General features: G+C 50.2%; 1 protein-coding gene across 6 annotated transcripts in view; it reads left to right on the forward strand.

Annotated features, from left to right (window-relative positions):
- Nucleotides 1-14,732, forward strand: part of Togaram2 (TOG array regulator of axonemal microtubules 2) — a 57,158-nt gene that overhangs the window by 27,074 nt on the left and 15,352 nt on the right. For 4 of the 6 annotated variants that reach the window (XM_040730840.1, XM_040730838.1, XM_040730839.1 and 1 more), the window contains 8 exons: nucleotides 1,209-1,362; nucleotides 2,472-2,577; nucleotides 3,700-3,935; nucleotides 6,594-6,752; nucleotides 11,239-11,356; nucleotides 11,530-11,624; nucleotides 13,123-13,339; nucleotides 14,062-14,278. In XM_040730840.1, coding sequence (XP_040586774.1) covers nucleotides 1,209-1,362; nucleotides 2,472-2,577; nucleotides 3,700-3,935; nucleotides 6,594-6,752; nucleotides 11,239-11,356; nucleotides 11,530-11,624; nucleotides 13,123-13,339; nucleotides 14,062-14,278 — 1,302 coding nt within the window. The remainder of the gene's footprint in view (nucleotides 1-1,208; nucleotides 1,363-2,471; nucleotides 2,578-3,699; nucleotides 3,936-6,593; nucleotides 6,753-11,238; nucleotides 11,357-11,529; nucleotides 11,625-13,122; nucleotides 13,340-14,061; nucleotides 14,279-14,732) is intronic. The other 2 variants (XM_021229251.2, XM_021229253.2) reach the window with 1 other exon arrangement.

Consider the following 14,732-nt stretch of genomic DNA (forward strand, 5'->3'; position numbering starts at 1 on the left):
ACTGCGTCACCAGATGTCCAGGAGGCTGAGTGTTCAAGGCCAGCCTGGATGGTTTAGCGAGACCTTGTCTAGAGATAAAAAGTAAAGAGGGCTGGTGATATAACTCAGTGCTACCGTTCTTAACTGGCGTGTTGGAAAGCTATGAGTTCAGTCTCCAGTAAAATGCACACACACACACACACACTCACATATATGCACACACACATGCTCACTTACACACATACTCTCATAACATGTTCATAACATGTTCACACACATATACATGCACACACATTCTCTGTCTGTCTCTCTCTCTCTCTCTCTCTCTCACACACACACACACACACACACACACACACACTCACAAATGCACCCAGATCCAGGATCTCCTGGGTGTACTACAGTGAAAATCATTCTGGGGGAGGGGAACCAGGTAACCCTCACAGCAGAACTAGCCAGGAAGAGAGATGTGGTTGGGAGACCTCAGCGCTGGCTCTGTGATGGAGGAATTGAGGGGCTGCGCTGTGTCTCTGAAATTCCTTCCGGTTCTTCTAGAATTTTATGATTCTAGCATCTATTCGCCAGAAAGAAAGCAGGTTCTGTTCTTTGTCTCTGTTTCTCTGTGTCTGTCTGTCTGTCTCTGACTCTCTGTCTCTCTCTGGGTCTGTCTGTCTGTTTGTCTTGACTGAACCCAGAGCCTCACAAATGCTAGGCAAGCATCTTACACCGCAGCCATTCTCGTCCCTGTTTTCTGTCAGTCCCTGGAAGTGTGGCCATGATCCCGCAGGTGACAGTCTCCTCCAACCTTTTCCCTGCACTCTGCCTTCCTCAGCTATCTGCTGGGGTGCTTCGTACTCAGGTACTCTCCCAAGAGGAGGGATGGCTGGAGCAAAGGGTCGGAGTGATCACAAGGAGGGATGGCTGGAAGAGGTTCATGGGTCAGAGTGAGCTTAAAACACGACCAAGTGAGCAGGAAGTCTCTCAAGGACTCATTGTGCCATATCCCAGCCAAGGGAGGGGAGACCTGGAGACGTCACAGACTCAGCTGGCTTCCACCCCGCTGCCAGGATGTTCCTAGTGCAAGAAAGTTGGCGCTGGGACGAACCATAGGTGGGAAGTCAGGGCACGTGATGCTGACTCTGCCACCTCCAGACCCTTCTGTGTGTGGCTGCACGCACACTCTTCTCCATCCTCCTGGGTGAAGCCTGCTGTCTCTTCCTCCCATGCAGCTAACTCATTACCTGCCGTGCTCACCTTGGGCTCTCCCGAGTGGGAGGAAGAGGAGGAGGAGGAGGATCTTCGGGCCTTCAGGGAGTTGAGGCCCTTCTCAAACCCAGAGCTGGCGCTGACTGATGCCCTCCAGTGCCTCAACAGCGATGACTGGTAAGGATCACCTTTGCTGCATGGCCTGTGGCTTGGGCTGTGGGAGGTTATTTAGGAGGAATACAGAAAAGCTCCAGTCCCCCAACGTCCCTCCTCCCTTACCCCTAGGGTCTGCTGCTATGGAAGTGTGTGTGTGTGTGCACGCGTGTGTGCGCGCGTGTGTATATGTGCGTGTGCGCGCGCGTGCAGATGTGCAAGAACACATGTAGGTTCATATTTGTGGAATCTCTAGCTTCTTGTACATGCCCTGGGCCCTTCCAAGTAGCTCCTTGTGTTGTTCTGTGATATTTTAGAGCCAAGCATGATCACTAGGAATTTGACTGCAGAACAAAGAGACCAAGAAAAGTCCCAGCTTTATTCTTCTACATCAAGTTTATTATTTTATGTGTTTTAAAACAGGGTCTCAGCTGGGCATTGGTGGCACACACCTTTAATCCCAACACTTGGGAGGCAGAGGCAGGCAGATCTCTGTGAGCTGGAGCCCAGCCTGGTCTACAGAGCGAGTTCCAAGACAGCCTACAAAGTCACAGAGAAACCCTGTCTCGAAAAACCAAAACCAAAACCAAAAAAGCAGGGTCTCATGTATATTATTGAGTATAACCTTGAACTTCCGATCCTTCTGCCTCTGCCTCCTGAGTGTGGGCAGGATGACAGGCATGTGCCGCCATGTGCAGTCTGTGTGGCGCTGGATCTTGTGCATGCTAAGCAAGCATGCGGCTAACAACGATATATCCCCATCTAAATCAAGTTTAGTATGAATGCCCTCCCACTATGCAAATGAGACATAAGATCTTAGTCACTAGAGATGCGGTGGCCCAGAGCACTTGCAGAAACATTCCAATCTTCAGGCCCCACTTCAAGCAACTTCTTGGCATTGAATGTCTTATGTCACAGACACAAACAGGTCCTCGGTGGCCAGAGTGGAGGACCAGGCAAGAGCCTTTAAACCAGTTTGTATTGGCCTACTAGGACCCCAAGCCTGGGTGTTGTCACCCCTAGAAAAAACCCTCCTTCTGAGGCCATGCAACCACACCCTGCTGGGGGTTGTCTGCAGAGAAACAGGACTCCTCCCTCCTTCCCCCTGTGACAGGCCTGGCCTTGCTTCTCAGGCAAATGAAGGAGAAGGGCCTGGCAAGCATCCAGCGCCTGGCAGCTTGTCACTCGGAGGTCCTCAGTACCCGGCTGCATGATGTGTCCTTGGCAGTGACTGCAGAGGTGAGGCCTCCCCACAGCTTCTGTATGTTGCCTCTTCCCCTAATCATAGCCCTTTCCTGTCACAGCTGTTCAGGTGAGTAATACCTCAGCCATGAGAGACTGTGGCTCTCTGGAGCATGGCTGTTTCTGCTCATTCATCAGCCTCCAGCCACTGAGGTAGGGAGGCCCCCACCCATCCCTCAGATACCAGCCCCGAGAACCAGGCTTTCTTTATCTGCAATCTTGTAATCTTTGGGAGCTGAAGCATTTGGAGTCCTGCATTTGTCTTCTGTAGTTGCCGTGTCTAACGAGGGTTGCGGTGCTCTGGGTTGACCCTCAACCTCAGGGCTGTTGTAGCATACCCCAAAGCTTGGATCTCAGCCTGGGTCCTGCCCTGAGAGCCTGTAACGTGAGCTTGATTCTGTAGACACCAGTCTACGCCCTTGGGAACAGACGGCTCTAGCCAGGGTGGGACGGTTGCGAGTACAGAGGACATTGTGTCGTGTCGACACTTGGCTGGGGTGTATCGTGTAACTGAGGGGCGGTTTCTTCCTCTGTAGAGTGAGTGTGGAATGAAGAACAAAGAGGTGTTTCTATTCCTTCTTTTCTTGAGAGAAGCAACCTAAGGGAGGAAAGATTCTGCCCCATGGTTTCAGGGGCATTTCAGTCCATCCTGGCAGGAAAGGCATGGGAAGTGATAACGTGTCTATGGAGATAGAGCTAACAGAGAGGTACAGCCAACAGGGAGCCCAGAGGGACGGGGTAGAGCAAAGGCCTGCTTCTAGCCGCCTGTTTTCATCAGTTAGGCTCCTCCTCCTGGAAGTTCCCCATCTTCCTAAAACAGCACCAAAGACTGGGGAACAAGTGTTCATAACACGGACCCGGAGGGAAAGTTTCAAGTTTAAAGCAAATGTGCACATTTTCAGACAACGCTGAAAACGGAATTGATGCTTGCGACAATAACCAGGTGGGGTACGATGAAAACCCAGTGAGGCTGTTCTGCCCAAGGCACTGACAGATTTCCGCTTCCAGTGTGCAAAGGGTGAGGGCCAGGGCAGCAGAGGGGGCCGCACGCCACGCAGTGTGTTCAGAGCCTTGGGGAGACACAGCCGTCCTGGAGGCCCCTTCTCCTCTCTCTCCAAGGTCACCAACCTCCGCTCCAAGGTATCCCGCCTGGCCATCAGCACCCTTGGAGACCTCTTCCGGTCTTTGAAGAAGAGCATGGACCAGGAGGCTGAGGAGATTGCCCGCTGCCTTCTGCAGAAGATGGGAAACACCAGCGAGTTCATCCAGCGGGCAGCCAACCAGGCTCTGGGTGCCATGGTGGAAAACGTGACCCCTGCCCGTGCATTGGTGGCCCTCACATCTGCGGGTGTCTAGTATGTGTCGTTTCTCTGTGTGTGTGCGCGCGTGTGTGCATGCATGCGTGAGAGAGAGAGAGACAGAGAGACACAGAGAGGAGAGACAGAGAGATGGAGGGAGGGAGGGAAAACCTGGCATAGGCAGTGGACAGAGAAGGATGGGAGAAAGGGACAGGGAGGGACAGAGCAGAAACCATGGCTGTAGAGGCTCTCTTGGGATACCAGGGGTCAGTATGCTAAGGCATCCACGTAAGGCTTCAGAGAAAGCGCCTCACACATTTAGCAGAGGGAGAAAAACCCTGTAACCTGTGGGCTCCTGCTACCCTTTCTAGGCTAGGCTGTGGAGAATGGGTAAGTGTGGGTGGAAGGAGAGGGTGATGTTGTTCTGCTTAGTGGTCATGGCAACGCTTGGGAGACAGGGTTGGAGAAGCAGCCTCAGCTGTTCCCTGGAGGCTCCTGCTCCTCTCAGGGGAGCAGTGTTTTTTTTCCTGCTGAAACACGGACAAGCAAGTAGACTAACTGGCCTCTCTCAGGAGAGAGGTGATGGGCTACTGTTAGACCCAGGTTTACTTCCCCTTACGTCAAAACCAAATCAATAGCAAAACCGAAGACCCTTCCCAAACCCTCCCTCCCACAGGGCAAAACACCTCTCTTTTCCTGTAAGTCATCATCACAGAGGCACAGGGTTCTCAGCCTACCCAGAGCCCGCTGCACCTGCCAGCACACCCTGCCTATTGTGTCAATAACTGGCCGAGCGTGGGGGCTGCTCCTGGGCCAAGCGGCCTGGACTCACACCGTACGCTGCCATAGCACCTCTCTGGGCCTTTGCTTCCTCAGCTGATGGAGGTAACAGTGGTCTCTCTCCCCTGAAGTGGCTGTGAGGAGCGAATGAGCAGCTTCATGATACAGCATCCAGCACAGTGCCTGCTTCCCCAGCATTCCTGAACACTGGCGGTGGCTGGATGAACTTGGGGGACATGGTGCCTTTTCTGGATTTTTCTCTTTGCCTCAGCTTCCTTGTCTGTGGCATGATGGCAGCAGCAACTCATGGTTGCTGGAAGATAATGGATAAGATGAGCTTGGCATGATGCCCGTCATGATGCCTGTCATAGGGGATGTGACCATTGATCTTTGTCAACAGAACAGGGCTTATATGTTTGCGTATGCTGGGGACCTTGCTGGTATGACACCAATGCGTAGACTTGTGGGTCACACTGAGTAGGGAGAGCTTTGATGTTCCACTTCATGTCCACAGCAGTGGGACACTGTGCATGCTTCTGTGTGGAACATGGCAATACCGCCTGGTAGCCCGTGGACACACAAGCCTTATTTGAAAGAGGAAACACTTTGATGGGTTTCTCTCATCAGAGGTCAGGTTCCACTTGTTAAGTGACCAAAGTATACCCCACTGCTGTTGAATGTTTTTATTCTTTGCTCTTTCGGCTCTTTGGGGGGCCCGCCACCCAGCTCCCAAATAAATCACACACCGAGGCTTATTCTTACTTATAAATACCTGGCCTTAACTTGGCTTGTTTCTAGCCAGCTTTTCTTAACTTAAATTATCCCCTCTACCTTTTGCCTCTGGACTTTTTCATTTTCTTACTTCCATAATCTTACTCGGTGGCTGGCTGTGTGGCTGGGTGACTGACCCCATCTTTTCTCACTCCTTGATCTCTCTTTTCTCAGATTTCTCCTCTTTTCTCTCTGCCTGTCAGCCCCACCTATCCTTTATCTTTCCTGGCTATTGGCCGTTCAGCTCTTTATTAGACCAATCAGGTGTTTTAGACAGGCACAGTAACACAGCTTCACAGAGTTAATTAAATACAACATAAAAGAATGCGACACATCTATGCGCCATCAAAACAAATGTTCCACAGCATAAACAAATGTAACACATTTTAAAACAATATTACACGGCACCCCAGCCAGGCATTGGTGGCGCACGCCTTTAATCCCAGCACTCGGGAGGCAGAGGCAGGCGGATCTCTGTGAGTTCCAGGCCAGCCTGGTCTACAGAGCTAGTTCCAGGACAGCCTCCAAAGCCACAGAGAAACCCTGTCTCGAAAAAAAAAAACCAAAAAAAACCCCCAAAAAACCCCCCAGTATTCCACGGCACCCCATTGTCACTAAGCACCGTGCAAGTGCTTAGCATCAGCAGGAGTCTGGGAGATGCAACTGAGATGGTGGCATGGTACCCAGCTCCAGGGAGCTGGCAGCCTGATTTGGTGGGCAGGGGATACAAGAGGGCAACAATACTTATCAGGGACCAAGCAGTGCCAACTCAGGGAGCATCTAATTCTACCTGAGGGACTAGGGAAGGAAGAGGAGATTGATTGGGAAGGGTTTTCCTAGGTGGGAGAAAGGCAGCAACGCTCGTGCACGGGGCTGAAGGAACGCTTGGGCTCGTGAATACCCTGAAAATGGTGTGGCTACCACGTGGCTTCACTCAGATGCTCGTCCCACTCCCACTGATGCTGTGGTCAACTTTAGCTCCATCGCTGGGAGCGACCCAAAGACCACCCCTGTCCCCCCAGTCACACAGGATGGTTCTAAAGTCATGACTGCCATGAACATGGTTTACAGTCTGCAATTACAGATCTGCATGTGTGCTGGTCTGCAGCTCTCATACCTTCACCCTGAGACTGACTTCTTGGCCATGATTGTGTTTTCTTTTAGCCATCGGAACCCGTTAGTTCGGAAATGTACCGCCAAGCATCTCTCCGCGGTCCTGGAGCAGATTGGCGCAGAGAAGCTGCTTTCAGGGTCCAGAGAGAACACAGACATGCTGGTGCACAACCTGGTGAGGCTGACCCAGGACTCTAACCAGGACACCAGGTAGGGCAGGACTCGGGTGTAGCCAGAGTAACAAGACACTGGCCCGTTAGCTTGGTGTCCTCGGGGATTAGCAGAGGGACAGTCAGGGGGACGTAGACTGGAGCTGTGTTCTCACTTCTCTCCAGAATTATGGCGAGTCTGTCCAGGCAGTGGTTAGTCACCGCCCTTTCTTGTCTCCTGTTTCCTCTATTCCCTGTGTCCATCTGCCCCCGCCCCCCTCCAATCGTACGCTACTCAGCCATTTTTTTTTTACTAAGTATGGATATGAAAATGAATAGGAAAAATGAAGCCTCTGTTGTGTTGAGGCATGCCTTCTAGTTGAGGAAGAGACTCAACAAGCAATAAATATAATGAACATTTTAGATTCTATACAAGGGGCACAAAAGCAAAACGCCAACAAAACGGAGTGGAGAGCTGGGGAGAGAGACTTGAGGCTGCGGCCAGGGAGAGCTGTGCAGGGGATAAGTCAACGGAGTCTGTTCTCTGAGAATCTGAGCGTGCAGTGTAGACAAAGAAAACGCCATAAAGACTTCAGGATGGAAACAGCTTGGACAAGGAAAGCAATGGCTGGGCAGAGGGAAACACCAGCACATGGTAGATCACGAAGGACCTTGGAGGCCACGGCCCAAAGCAGGGGCTTTAGGCTGTGCCATGGGAGAGTTCTAGAGGTGTTTGAAGTGTGTTGGGGGCTGATTGTCTCCCAAAGCCAGAGTTGGGGGTCCCATGATTGCAGTTGATCCCACCCTTTTACTTTCTGGGACATTGTCACTGTTTGGATGTAAGGGTGACAATCGAATGCCTTCATTTCAGAGAATGGGGAGCATGGATCAGGGGACTCAGGCCCCATTCCCCCCCCGCAGTCAGTGGAGCTGAGGTGGTGTGTTGGTCACATGAGCTGTCTACACTGTCACCACCACTGTACAGGGTGTCACTTCTTTGTTTGCTGAGTAGGAATCTTCTGGCATTAACCTAGCATGACACTGCCTCTCACTCTCCAGCAGCCATGCTGGGTAACTGGGAGTGCTTCCCCTGAGCCTGAGATGCTGGGTAACTGGGAGTGCTTCCCCTGAGCCTGAGATGCTGGGTAACTGGGAGTGCTTCCCCTGAGCCTGAGATACTGGGGAACTGGGAGTGCTTCCCCTGAGCACCCCTCCCCCCATGCCTGAGCCACTGCCTCCCCTTGGTCTGGCCAGTGACCGGCAGTATCCACATCTTCCTCCTCTCCCTCCTTCCCTGCTAATGGATCTAATGGGAGAAAGTGATGCCCCACCATTGTTTCAGAGTGTCTTTCTTCCTGATGGCTTTGTTTTTCATGTGACAGCGGACAGATGGCTAGTCCATAATCCTGGCAGGACATACTGGAGGCTGGGCCCGGGGTGTGTGTGTGTGTGTGTGTGTGTGTGTGTGTGTGTGTGTGCATGTGTGGATTGGGCATTAGGTCTGTTTTGAAGGCAGAGCCATCAGGATATGGGCAGGGAGGGTTTCAAAGACACATCAAAGGTGACTCTTAGGTTTTAAACTGAACATGGGGGTCAGTGGGGATGCTATTCATTGAAATGATGAACATTGCAGTAGAAGGCTTGAGAGGGACAGAAATCCAGACCTGTTACCTCCCTAGATCTCATCCCTCACTGGATGGAGCTGACCACATTTCTTTTTCCTTTGTGGCACTCTGGTTTCTGGAGTCACTTCCTGCTTCTCCCTGCCTCTTAGGGAGGCCTTGGAATGATCTTAGTTTCATTTCCTGTTGCTGCGATAAAATACTCAACACAAACAACTCAAAGGAGAAAGGAGTTTGTTTTTTGTTTTTTGCTTGTCTGTTTGTTTTATTTATTGGGCTTTTTTTTTTTTGACTTGAAATTCCAGTCCATGGCTAGGGCAGTCATGGCCCTGGGAACGTTCCACGCACAGTCAAGAGCACGAAGCAGTGAATGCAAGCATGCGTGCATGTGCTCAGCCAGCTGTCCCCTTTTAGTCAGTCCAGGGCCTATTAAATGGACCACACTGTAAATGTGTCTTCCCGTGTCAGTTTCCACAGCCCAACCTCATCTAGACCCTTCCCCATTGAGACTCCCTTTCCTGGTTACTCCATGTCAAGTTGCCAGTTAAAAGCTAACCATCACATCCTCCTTTCTCCTCTCTTTGGCCCACTCCTGTCTTCAGTGGAGAGGGTCCTTAAAAGAAATCTTTGTATTCCCTCTGTTTTTCAAAGTCACCGTTACTCACCAAGTCACCAAAGATGCAGAGTGGGGATTCTCACTCTTTTCTGAACCTTCCCCGACTCATTGTCCTCCACATCATAGCATTTTTGTTTGTTTGTTTTGTTTTTCAAGACAGGGTTTCTCTGTGGCTTTGGAGGGTGTCCTGGAACTCGCTCTTGTAGACCAGGCTGGTCTCGAACTCACAGAGATCTGCCTGCCTCTGCCTCCTGAGTGCTGGGATTAAAGACCTGCACCACCACTACCCGGCCATCATAGCATCTTTGACATTGCCACACACACACATGTTCTAGTCAGAGGCCTCTTGAAGTTGCTGTTGTCCAGGCAGTGATTATGGCCTGGGTGTTGTTTTCTCTCTGCACATCTGCAAACTTGGTGGTGTCTGTTGCTCATCGCATGAACTTTGTACTGCAAGGAACTTTTCCTTGCTTGTTGACTGTGGGGTATATTTCCAGAAGTCCCTTCGGGTGCTGTTCAGAGTCTGTTGAGTTAACTCCCATTTCCCTTAGAAGGGTCATACTGTCGCTTGGCACTGCAGCCAAAGCTACAGTGGTGAGGTTACATAGAGCAGCGGGGCAGCAACGAGACATCGGTTAAGACAGACTTCATGTTGAAGGCAATGACCCCACGTTCTCTTGCAAAGTGGAATGCCACCCAGAGGAAGGAAAAGACCACAATAATGTGACCTTTCTTCCTCTGGTAGCCTTCACACACGGGGCAGTAGCAGTGGACACGGTGGGGACGGCTAGCTTTCTCCTGTGCCCATTTTCCTTAGTGGAGAATAAAGTAGTGGTGCATTTCATAAACAGCAGGTTGGGTGCGATATGATCATTCCAGACGCTTTCTACCCCATCTCCAGCCAGCCTTGTATCCCTGCAATTTCAACCCCATCAGCAGCTCGTGAACCTGATTGCCCTTACCTCAGTCTCATTTTGTTGTCCATCTCAGGGCTTCATCTCTTGCCTGGTCCATGGTGGTGGCCTCCTCACACATCTCCAAGCTCCTAATCTTGTCCCTTTGCCAAAGTTAAAAAAATTCATTCTGTGTGTGTGTGTGTGTGTGTGTGTGTGTGTGATGGGGTGACCATGGGGGTCAAGAAGAATGTTAAATCCCCTGAAACTGGAGTTATAGGCAATGAGGCCTCTTTATTGCCTGGAGATGTTTTGACTAACATGACTCAGTTTCCCATTGCCTGTAGGAAGTCCCTTCACATTGCCCCAAACACAGTTTATCCCCTTTTCTGGCTCCTTTCAGCCTCATACTCTCCAACCATATCTGGCTGTTGTAGCAGACCATGTTGTAGACTCTAGAATGCCCTCCTTTTCTTCCTAGTCCTATTCTATGAGCGAACTCTCACTCATCCATTGAGTCCCAAACCCAAACTCTTTTTGATTCTCTTACCCAGCCAGCACTATTTACCAGGTAGAACCTATACCCTTCCCCAGATTTTTAAGTGTCTAAAACCAGGGAAGGAAAACTTACCAACACTTCTGATAGCCACGCAGCAGGATATTAAATATTCTGCCATTGGATATATAGCTATATGGATATTGAATATATTGAATAAATAGCTATAATGGATAGGTGTTAAAAATATTTATGGGGCTGGAGAGATAGGGCTTAGTAGTTAAAAGAACTTTCCCAGTGAGGATGCTCTTTTATCCATGGCCAGAGCCACCAATGTTGTCTTGCTTGTAGCTCTGGGATAGGTTGTGGATGGGGTAGATTATGGACAGGTACATTTGAGAGATCTTCCATAGAACCTGGATTTGATTCCCTGTACCTACATTGTACAGCTTAAAATCACCCATAATTTCAGGAGCTCTGACATCCTCTTTTGGACTCTGCGGGTACCTGCACATGCATACACCTAGACACATAACATATATACACGTACATTTTAGAAAATCTTGAAAAAAAGGTACATATGAAGAATATTACATAGCCTGGGAAGATGATTAATAAGAAAACAAAAAGGCTTGTAAATGAGTTGCCCATGTATTCTGCTATCTATTAAAATGTAAATGCATAGAAAAAAAGACTAAGAAAATATATAAAAATTTAATAGTGATTTCCTCTTGGTAATGGCATTATGGATGATGTTTATTCTTTTATGAATCTAATTTTTAACTGGGAAGGGATTGCTTTCCTAATTAGAAGCAAGCAAACCTCTCCTGTTATAATTGGGAAAGTTGTATAAAGCCATAGAGTGAATTTATTGTGCCTCTCCATGGCGGTTTCTTCATTTGTTCTTTCCCTGGTGGCAGGTTTTATGGCCGGAAGATGGTGAATATCTTGATGGCAAATGCAAAGTTTGATGCATTTCTGAAGCAGTCCCTCCCGTCTCATGATCTGCGGAAAGTCATGGCGGCCATCAGACAACGGGTGAGACACCTTCTTGTCTTAAGTGGAGATCTCAGTCTCTGCCCAGCTGCCTCCAGGGCTCCAGACTGTGACTTGAAGGCACTTCCAAGTGGAAGGATTATCTGTCTTGTTACTCTTTATACTGGCATGTCAAGGCACCCCCTTTGGCTTACATTATGTGTCTGTGTCTCAAGGGAATACAAGACAATCTTGAACTTCCATCTGCCAAAGGCCGAAAGGTGTTGAAGAGTCTGGTGGTGTGTGAGAACGGGTTACCCAGTCAAGAGAGGTATGGCTGTTCTTGTGTCTCCAGAGCCCCATGACCAAAGCTACCAATGGTGTCTTGCTGGCCCATGGGGTTGATTGTGGACTGGAACATGTCTGATGGGGCATCTGTAATGATGGATTTGTCAGGTGCATCTTAGGCAGACCCAATCCTGACTTGGTGGCATCTGTCAGAGATGTTAAGTTGGGTAGTTTTGGTCAAGGGAATGCACTTCTGCATTGGTTAGGTTCTCTGTATAAACATCTTTTTGTTCACTTAGATCAGTGTGTCTTTCAGCCACTAGATTGGTCATCCTGGGACTAGTTCCTGGGCAGAGTTGGACACAGGCAGACAAGAAGACCTGACTTGAGGGCTGGAGGGTGTATCCTGGTAACAGTTAAAGATGAAGCAGGAATCCTCTGCTTGAAATGTGAACCTTCTGCTAGGACCACAGCGGGATGCAGGGCAGGTCCTGCTGAGCTCTTCATCGATGTCCTGCACTCTCCTACTCTCCCTCCCTAGACTAGATTGGTCCCCAGCCTCCCATCCTCATGCTTTCTTTCTCTGCTACATTCTGTCTTTGCTAGTCCTGAGCACCTAAAACTTGCTTGTTGATTCTACACGATGTAACTTGCCTGTTACCCTCTCCCAGACATTCTGTGACACTGTGTGCCTGTATCCCCAGAGTAGACATCTGTCCCTGTTCTTCCCACCTCTGCCTCCCATCTGTTTGAGAGATGCCCAAGGCACAGACTGTGTACCTCATCTCTTTGTTCTCAGGACCCAAACACAGCTCTTAGTTTTTGGTAGACAAGAATGTAAGATGCAGGAACAAATGATAGAATGGATGACATTGGAACCTGTTGGGTGAGACCTGGGTATAGGGCAGGAGCTCAGAGATCCTGCCTTCGAACTAAGTGTGGGAGGCAGGAATCCTAAGTGGAGTCTCTCTCATGTTGGCCGAACTGTCTAGGCTCTGATGGACATGCAATCCAAATACTCCCGGTTTCTGCGGGAGTATGAGAACCTGGCTAACAAGGGGCATGGCATGGGAATCAAGCAGATGTAGAATGTGATGGCCTCCAGAATACTGAATCGTCCCTTATTTTTAGGTTAAATATACCATAGCTGGCCAAACTGTGCTTCTCTGTGGTAGAACACTTATCTAGCATGAATGAGACCCAGGGTTCCATTTCCCATGCACGAAACTCAGGACCCCGTCTCCCCCAACACTTCCTCTAGTCATCTTTCCGTAGTATACGCTCACGCTCACTTATCTTCCCTACCCCCAATTCTTTACGTGTCCTCAGAAAGGGTAGGGTAAAAGCCAAGAAGAGAGAGCCTTGTTGCCCTTCGAGGAGAAGAGATGCCCAGAGTTCCCAAGCGCAGTGTCCCCAAGCAGCATGTAGAGGACAGGTGGGGTTTGGACGAAGCTGTAGGAGACACCACTATTTCTGCCTTACCTGGAAGTGGGATGTGGCTTGGGCTGAGAGCTGCGTTCATCCCCTGGGCTCTTCCCCAGGGGTCAGTGCCTGCTTCCGCCTAGGCTGGGCTCCAATGGCCCTCGGCTGATGGGGCTACGCTCCTCCATGCGGGGTGGTGTGGAAATGGCAGAGCAGCTACGGGAGCTCACCAGGCTACTGGAGGCCAAGGAGTTCCCCGCTCGGATGGAAGGTGTCGGGAAGCTCCTTGAATACTGCAGGGCCAAGCCAGAGCTCGTCGCTGCCAACCTCGTCCAGGTGAGCACCCACCCCTGTTCTGCCTCCCTGATTTCTCCCCGTGGGTTCAATCTGGAGAGGTCTGCACTGGTTTGGAGGGGATGCACGGGGAGCCCGCTAAGCATTCAATTTTCATGTGGTCTTTGTAGTGTGAAATGACTAATTGGGTCTGACCTTGGGGCTGAGCATATCTTTAGAATGCTCAGAGATTTCCCTCTTGGCTTCCATCCCTTTGCCAGAAAAGGCGCTGTGGTCAAGATCTTGGGTCACATTCAGTTAGCTGTTTGCATAATATTTGATATCAGAGCCCATGGTTGGGCAGTGGCTGGGTCGTTAATGATGGATAGACGGAACACACTTGGAGTGATGCTGACAGGCAGGTGGAAACCCAGGCTGAGTCAGGTTCCCTCCTAGCTGTGTGATCTGAAGAGACTCATTAGCCTCCATGAGCCTTCACTGTTAATAGAAAGTGGAGTTATAGCAGCAACACGGCTTGCTACGGCCATCAGTGTGGGACGGTGAAGAGGGTCTACCCCAATGCTCTGGACTATTGGCACGTGAAGAATGCTCAATACAAGACTGTCCCTCCTTTTTTGCCTGCTCCCTTTTGGGATGAGCTCTTCTTCATCGGGAATGTGTTAGTACAAGCCTGGGGACTGCTTTCCGGGATGCAGAAGGAGTCCCAGCCAACTCCTGCCTACCCCGAGTTCCCACAAACTCTTGATGTTTTGTTCCCTCAACAGGTCTTTGATGCTTTTACCCCAAGGCTTCAGGATTCCAACAAGAAAGTGAGCCAGTGGGCACTGGAGTCCCTCGCGCAGATGCTCCCCATTCTGAAAGAGGGCATACACCCCATGCTGCTCTCCGTCATCATCGCAGTTGCGGACAGCCTCAACTCTAAGAACCCTGGGATCTCCACTGCTGCCTCTGCTGTGCTGGATGCCATGATGGACAGCCTGGGTGAGCATCCCACTGTTGTCCCCTGTGGGGCTGTGGAGGCCCTGGCGCCCGAGCCACCACACCCATCTTCTTATGTGGGGACCAGCTGAGTTGCAAGCAGCTCTGGCTAGTTTGTTTGAGGCTGTATGGAGCATGCGTTGACAATGTAGGGCCTCCAAGTTCCTGTCAGGAGGCTTTCCCATTTTCTGTCTATGTCTTAGTCACCGTTTTATTGCTGTGAAGAGACACCGTGACCATAGCAACTCTTATAAAACAAAACATTTACTTGGGGCTGGCTTACAGTTTCAGAGGTTTAGTCCTTTGTCACCTTGATGGGAAGCTTGGTGGCTCACAGGCAGACATGGTTCTGGAGAGGTGGTTGAAAGTTCTACGTCTGGGTCCTCCAGCAGCAGGATGAGAGACACTAGGACTGGCTTGAACTTTTGAAACTCCAAAGCCCACCCCTGTCACACAC

Source organism: Mesocricetus auratus, unplaced genomic scaffold (assembly GCF_017639785.1).
Source record: "Mesocricetus auratus isolate SY011 unplaced genomic scaffold, BCM_Maur_2.0 Super-Scaffold_100024, whole genome shotgun sequence".
Taxonomy (NCBI): Eukaryota; Metazoa; Chordata; class Mammalia; order Rodentia; family Cricetidae; genus Mesocricetus; species Mesocricetus auratus.